At 43.5% G+C, this 7,162-nt stretch overlaps 1 protein-coding gene and 1 long non-coding RNA gene across 7 annotated transcripts; one reads left to right on the forward strand and one right to left on the reverse strand.

Annotated features, from left to right (window-relative positions):
• Positions 1-640: 640 nt before the first annotated feature.
• On the reverse strand, positions 641-5,743 carry LOC135637286 (uncharacterized). Of its 5 annotated transcripts, XR_010496206.1 has the most exons (6): positions 2,927-5,743; positions 1,763-2,388; positions 1,553-1,661; positions 1,386-1,468; positions 1,243-1,300; positions 641-998 (listed from the first exon to the last, which is right to left on the reverse strand). XR_010496206.1 is itself a non-coding variant. In XM_065149917.1 (5 exons), exons 1-4 carry the CDS (start codon positions 3,158-3,160, stop codon positions 1,598-1,600), a joined length of 417 nt encoding a protein of 138 aa, XP_065005989.1. In that variant the 5' UTR covers positions 3,161-3,455; the 3' UTR covers positions 641-998; positions 1,553-1,597. The 5 variants fall into 5 exon arrangements, 3 of the variants coding, with proteins under 3 accessions (XP_065005989.1, XP_065005991.1, XP_065005990.1); XM_065149917.1 differs by lacking the exons at positions 1,243-1,300; positions 1,386-1,468 and having other exon boundaries at positions 2,109-2,134; positions 2,296-2,388; positions 2,927-3,455; XR_010496207.1 differs by lacking the exons at positions 1,243-1,300; positions 1,386-1,468 and having other exon boundaries at positions 2,296-2,388; positions 2,927-3,451.
• A 37-nt stretch (positions 5,744-5,780) lies between these two features.
• Positions 5,781-7,138, forward strand: LOC135636262 (uncharacterized). Of its 2 annotated transcripts, none has more exons than XR_010495850.1 (2): positions 5,781-6,210; positions 6,500-7,138. It is a non-coding gene; the product is annotated as an uncharacterized LOC135636262 (long non-coding RNA). The 2 variants fall into 2 exon arrangements; XR_010495851.1 differs by having other exon boundaries at positions 5,781-6,150.
• The last annotated feature ends 24 nt before the right edge of the window (positions 7,139-7,162 follow it).

Here is a 7,162-nt window from a genome sequence, read left to right on the forward strand (position 1 = left end):
GTCAAACGATTTCACCGAGTCGACTCACGCGTCGGCCCGACCCACTACATTTCCGTTTCAAAGACCGACCCAACTTCACGGGCCTGCTTTGGTCCGTGAAAACAGTACGATTTCCGACCCAGATCTCAGCCCTACATCAGTTAATTGATCATCCAAAAAGGTGGTACAAAGACGAAGCCATTAAGAAAGGTTCAATAATCTTTTATACTTGCATATCCGTTCTTTGCCCAGTTTAAAATAGTGCATTTGACCATATAAATTTTAAGATAGCACAATTGTCCTCATCATCCATGTGAGTTTCTATCATTAGCATCCATGTCAAAATTTCATACTAACCACTAGTTACTAATCATAGTTACATCGCAAAGATTATATCTCCCGGGCAAACAAGATATATATATATATATATATATATATATATATATATATATATATATATGATCAAATTTGTTTCATCGGGTTTTTCTTCATACTGTTCAAAAAAGGACTGACTGTTCAGAATCAGACGCAAGGTGGCACCTTGGTACAGTCACGTAAGCGATGTGTTTCTTAGTCACATGCATGGACGCCATCCACGTTGGACTCCTCCTTGATGAAGACAACACCATCTTCCAAGGCATACATGCCTAGTCAGAAAACAGAAGCAAAACAATTTAAATGAGTAACACAATCGTGCAGTAATACAACACGGTGAATGGGTTCGAATGCCAATTAGGTTCGGCAGAGGGTGATCGACATGATCAATGGACATCAATAGCACATCATGATTGAATTGTAAAGAATACAGTAACCGGTGAAAGGGCAAAATCTTCGATAGAAACACGGAACTGCAGAACTGATTAATATTAAGAATAAGCTTTGCGCACATAGATGATTGCTTTAACGATGACCAGCTTAATCACTTGGAGAAAAAGAACCAAGTCACTCATCCGGGTATTTTATGGGAAAAAAGGCGATCCTGTTGAAGCAGCATGCCGCACTCAGAGGGTATTCTGAAACTGCAAAAACACAAGGGAGTTAGCAGGCTCGATCGTCATACAAAATAAAAGTTTCTATATCATACAGTAATCAGATCTTTTGGAGTCACTTTTACAAACAAAAGCTATATATAATCATAAAATACACAATCACTTAGAATTTCCCCATGTCTACTAAAGAAAACCAATGTTACAAAAAAAAGCAGCTGCGCTACCACGAAGAGTTATCATATAGTGCATATATATCTCATATATGATATCTTACTCGATATAAAATCATCAGCGTATTCCTTATCAATCGCTCAATGAGCCATCGCACCAACCTGAAAGTTGGAACCTCGTGCATCACTTATATGATGTTTATTAAGTTCGATTGACAAAACAAATGATCTAACATTTCAAATATACCATAAAAACAAGGGCAGAATCATCATTAGCAGCAGCTACATAATTACACAAGTTAACCGACCTGTCTGAACTATAGGAGAGTCCTACAAAAGAAAAGGCTTCAAAAATCAAACAAGCAATTATCATAAAGTTGCCTGCAAAGAAGAAACAAAGATGCAAGTTATCACCTAATTTCTTGGAATTGACAGGCAAATGGCGAGTCACAGGATTCTTTATGACACACAAGTTTCTCCAGCTTCCCGACAGCAATTATACTTGATTTTTGTAACAATTGGGCTGCAGCAATTACAAAAGGGATGTAGATATTTTCACAGATTAAACTGATCAAACCCACACATACAACGCTTGATGGAAAAATAGTGGTAGATCTACTGTACTTATACATAAGACCGCAGAAACGCTTGAAAGTCCTTGGGATGCGGACATATGGTTTGATTTCAAAAAGAACTCCCTTCTCTGTTTTCACATAGACAGCCTGCAGCTTACCAGCCTTAAGCTAGGGGGCTATCAAATATCGTGAGAAGTGCCTAACATCATCTTCGAGTTGACAATTTAGTCTGTAAGTTAATGAAGACATAAAACTTCTAATGGAAGATAGGAGCTAAGTCATATACATATATTTTTAATGTAGTATGAACACAAAATTCAAACAAATGAACTGAAGCAAATGGGCATTTATGATCATTGGAAATTTTCATCTATCAAAGGTTCGATATCACTCACTTCATGGAGTAATCGGAGGAGCACGTCTGGTGAAGAATGATTATGTGTTAGAAAATTACATGGTAGTGCTTTCCAACTCCGAACCAAAAATGTGAATTCCCAAAAAAATGAATGCAAGGATTATATAAAGAGAACATAACTCGAAAGAAACCAAAAGTGTAATGCAAAAAGAGCAAAATCGACACACCTGATGAATGATGTCAGGCCTATAATCGGCAGGATTTCGATTTTGCTTCCTTAGATAATTTGCATGGTCATCTGAGTTCAGGATCTGAAAATTCTGAATACAAAGAAAGAAAAGCTTCTAATTTTCACAGCCGAAGAAACTAACCACAAGGAGAGAACAGAACGAAAAAGTCGGGCGATGTGTGTTATAGACATAATCCATGGAGAACAGCCAAAAAGGAACTTCTTTTTCCTTGGCCACTCGAAAGACGAGGAACGCAGAACTGAAACCCAAGATTCTGACAAGAAAAGACAGTTTAAACCCAAGAAGCTTCGATTGCAAGCAACGTTACTTGTATTCCAAGATTCAACCATAAGAATCTACCCACTTAAACCTAGAAATCGCCCATACCCTCTCTTCCAAATACTCCCAACTCCGGAACCACTGATTGCTCGTTCGGGATTGAAAAACCACAACTGTACGAGGATGATGCAAGGTAATAGAACCCTAATTACTTACCCGCAACTAGGAATCATCCATGATTTAGGAGGAAGTAACAAACTACGAATTCCATCAATCAAATCCATACTTTAACCAAAAACCACAGCACCGGGAAACCCTTACTTGAAACTCTACAGTGAATTCCGCTTACCTTCCCGACTTTGCCAACCTCCAAACACGCCTTCTCGAGAACGAATATGACTCCCGGCCGCTTCGCTCCGTCGACTGGCGAGGTGACCCGGATCCCTGGCATCTCGTCCACCCCCTCCTCCGCCCTCCTCTCGTCCTCGGGCTCCGCAATCTCCCCTAAGTTTCCGATCCCTTCTTCAACCCCATCGCGTACTCCCTCGTCGAAGACCTCAACCTCCTCCTCCTCCTCCACCATCGGGGCAGATTCTTCCGCCCTTCTCTTGAGCTTTCACTCTTTGACTCCATCTGGCCGAACCATCTTCCCTCTCGCGCTTCGACCGACAACCGCCGATCGAAGGATGGGGGTTTTACGTCAACATTATAGTTTAGCCCCTCAACTAATCGATTTTTACGTCAACCGTGTCATTGTAACCCAAAACTCATTTTTATTGTTTCGATTTCTTCGGCATCATAATTTCATCATAGTTACATATGAGATGATACAAAAGCGACGAATCGCAGACATCACCGCATGCATCATTCATAGCAACATTACTGATGGCGTAACTCTTAACATCCTTGCCTTTGATCATAGCACACACTATGTAATACAGTAACGTTGCCTTCACTTTTGCGTACGTCCCCCTCCTTTGTTGACCGTCCATCCGTTGATCTTTATCTTGATTGCCACATACGCTTTATCATATATTTGATCAATCATTCGAAAATAAAATATCCTCCAATCTTTCTTAAATAGCATGACGATAAACACGCTCCACAGTCCAACCAAATAACCGAGCGCGATGCCGAAGTAAAGCGATAGCCCACGAAGTCCTTCTTCCTCGTCCTCCTCGTCTGTCGCATTGGTATTTGTCTCGTTGAGGCAACTCTTGCTAACCGGAAGCCCACAGAGATACGCATTACCGATGTAACTGGATGCCGGAAGTGTTTGAAGTTGAAAACCCGATGGAATGGCTCCGGATAGATTGTTATATGACAGATTCAAGTGGCTAAGAGAATTCAAAGCTGACATACTCTGAGGAATAGCTCCGGATAAGTTATTGAATGATAAGTCAAGAGTTTCCAGTGATTTCATTCCGCCAATGGTACTCGGAATCATACCTCCGATGCTATTTCTTGATAGATTTAAAGTTTGAAGTGCGGCGAGGTACCCGATCTCTGTGGGGATTGCTCCGGTCAGAGAATTTTTTGAGAGGTCAATGCTCTTCACGAGATGGAGAATGGACGAAAAGCTTCGTTGGTCTCCCTTTGTAAATAGAGCTATGCTTTCGCTGGCTACGAAAGAGGACAACTCGAAGTTTGGGTCGGACGAAATCGTGGAAGACATCGACTTTGATATGGAAATTATGGCGCTGAAATTGCCGAAGGAGCGTGGTATGATCCCTGATAGCTCGTTGTCGGCAAGGTCGATGATTTGAAGATTACTTAGTTGACCAAGCTGTGGTGGAATGTCGCCGGAGAACATGTTCGAACGTAGCAGAAGTACCTCCAGATATCGAAAGCTTTGCCCGATCCATGCCGGAATCTTGCCCGAAAATTGGTTGCGACCGAGATCGATGACAGCTAACTGGCTACAACTTTGCAACGATGGTGGAAGATCTCCATGGAGGCTGTTGTTGCTCAGATGCAAGAACTTGAGCTCGGTCAAGTTTCCGATGGAGTTGGGAATCTTTCCACCGAGCTTATTATTCGCCAGATTGATAAACAAAAGTTCATTTGCCTCTTGCCAACACCGAGGTATTTCTCCTGATATCTGATTGTTCGACAGATCGAGGGCGAAAAGCTGCTGCAAAGTGCAGACGGAGGATGGTACGCTCCCGTTAATATGATTGTTTGAGAAGAACAAGTATACCGACACCGGTGCAAAGGTCGATGGTAGCGGTCCTGAGAGAGCGTTGCTTGATAGATCCAGTGCTTGTAGTAATGGTGGCGAAACAGGGACGAGACCTTGGAACAGATTAGAGCTCAAATTTAGGAACATCAAGTTGGTCAGACTCTCCAAGGATGCCGGCAGAGTGCCAGAAATCTTGTTGTGGGACAGATTTATGACCATTAAGGAAGAGGAAGAAGAATTCCAGAGCCAGTCGGGCAAAGTGTCCTCGATACTTGTGTTCGACAAATTCAAATCCACCATGGATTCCTGCGAGCGCAGCCATCCGGGAAACGAAGGGCCCAGCTTACAGGAATCCACTCCGATTGTCTCGAGTTGAAAAGGTGGAATCCAATCATGGCCTATTGCGATGTCCAAGGAGTTCCTGTACAAGTATAAGACGTCTAGCTTGGCGAGGTTGGCGAAATGGAGTTCGGACATGGTACCTTTCAGGGAATTGAGAGAGAGATCAAGCGAGGTTAGGTTGGAAAGCTTGCCGATCTCAGGTGGTACGGATCCAGTGAGAGAATTACGACCCAAGTCGAGCGTTGTTAGAGCAGTCAAATTACCGATCTCGGCAGGTATGGGACCGGTGAGTCGATTGCCACTGAGGTGCAGCTCCTTGAGACGAGTCAAACTCCCAATCGCAGCAGGGATGCTGCCACTGAGTGAGCAGTTGAGCAGATATACCTGTGAGAGACTACTCCAATTCCCTGCTTCCACTTGCATCGGACCTCGGAACGAATTAAAGCTGAGGTCGATGCTTGATAGACTCCTCGAACTCCAAATCTCCGCGGGGAGAGGACCAGAGAGTGAATTAGCGCTGAGATCAAGCTGGGTCAGACGAGTCAATCTTCCGATCCCAGCAGGTAGCTCGCCATGCAAATTTGAATCGCTAAGAGCAAGATAGGACAGGCTGCGGAGTTCCATAAGCCAGCTGGGGAAGGCGGAGTTCCATAAGCCAGCAGGTAGCTCTCATCATTCTTGCAGGAGCTACTACCGCTGCACGAACAGCAAGTGCACCGTCAAGAAGAGAGTCGAGCGCTCTTCACACGACCCCAGCATCGTGATCACCACATACGAAGGCCAACACTGTCACCACACCATCTCCTTCCCTAGCGGCAGCATACACCCTCGCGACACAAGGTCGACATCTGATCGGCTTGCCTTGTCTTCACCACAGCGACATGTGCACCTTCCCACGCATCCAGGCCAGCTCGTGATGTCCGATCCACGGTATGAGGATCCGATCACACCATTCCTGGTGGAGAGAAGCTCATCAGCTCCCACAGACGAGGGTTTGCTAGATGATATTGTGCCATCTGGAATGAGAAGAGGATGAGGAGAAGAACTTGGTACTGAAACTTAATACTCATGTTTGGGTTTGCCTTTTGCTAGAAGATCGAATATACGAGGTTAACACACAACCAGTATCATCTCCATTAACCTGCATTATCTTGTCCTTTCTATGCCCAGTCGAAGCCATGATCAAACATGCAGTAGTAGTAGTAGTATTGCTGTTGTTGGCTTAGCATATAGAAATATATGGAGATGCATGTGTTCCATAAGCTTCTTGTATTTCTTGTGACAATATGGTTTCTTAAAGAACATTTCAATTGACGTGCACCTGCATGCTCCTCATCTTGTAGTTGTCCTCCTTGTTCATTATTATTTGTCTCTTTGATGATACAATTTCTCATGCAGACTCTTTTGAAGTACGATTGTCTTTGTACATGGAGCTTAAATGACTGTTGGACTGACTTCCAAGAGCCAGAAAACGACTTGAGGAGCAGACAGGGTGATCCATGGTCCATGTAGCATGCACTCTATACATACATAGCTGGAGCTTGTGATTTATGCTTGGCAGGTTTTAGGTTATGCCAGACTCTGCTTAACATCATCTGGTAATGAATCGTAGCTTTCTACTCTAATCTCGACTTCTTCTTCTGTTGTCGTAAGAGTGCCTGAGGAAAGAATACTCACATGATCACCAGTCATGGGAAGCACGAGATCTGCTTGTTGATTTGTACCAGGTTCTGCTTGCACCGAGCACTTGAGGGTCGATGCCTTCTTCGTCTGCAGCTCAAAAGTTCCTGCGCAGACATCCCATTCCATGAAGTTCTACAATAATCTCCTCAACGTAGGTGCCATGCGTGCATGCATTCGCATGAGAAGGCATTCATGTAATCTGTCTTCTCGGTTAGGGTTTTATCTGTTTGTGGAAGTTCTACGTAACACTAGTTTGCATGAGATGCATGTGGGTTTTCTCGATTAAAGCGCCGAGGTGAAGTTTCAGTGTAACACTATATATTGGTGTTTAACTTATGTTCTCTATCTTTTGTTTTGGTTCTCTGGCTTTTACAATAT

The sequence above is a fragment of the Musa acuminata genome, chromosome BXJ3-4 (assembly GCF_036884655.1).
Source record: "Musa acuminata AAA Group cultivar baxijiao chromosome BXJ3-4, Cavendish_Baxijiao_AAA, whole genome shotgun sequence".
In the NCBI taxonomy this organism is placed as follows: Eukaryota; Viridiplantae; Streptophyta; class Magnoliopsida; order Zingiberales; family Musaceae; genus Musa; species Musa acuminata.

Coding starts and splice junctions, on each gene's coding strand:
- LOC135637286 (XM_065149917.1), bottom strand. CDS start 3,160: ATGGTGGAGGAGGAGGAGGAGGTTGAGGTCTTCGACGAGGGAGTACGC. Junction 2,389..2,926: donor AGGTTGGCAAAGTCGGGAAG/GTAAGCGGAATT, acceptor CTTTGTATTCAG/AATTTTCAGATCCTGAACTC. Junction 1,662..2,108: donor TCCTCCGATTACTCCATGAA/GTGAGTGATATC, acceptor TAATTGCTGCAG/CCCAATTGTTACAAAAATCA.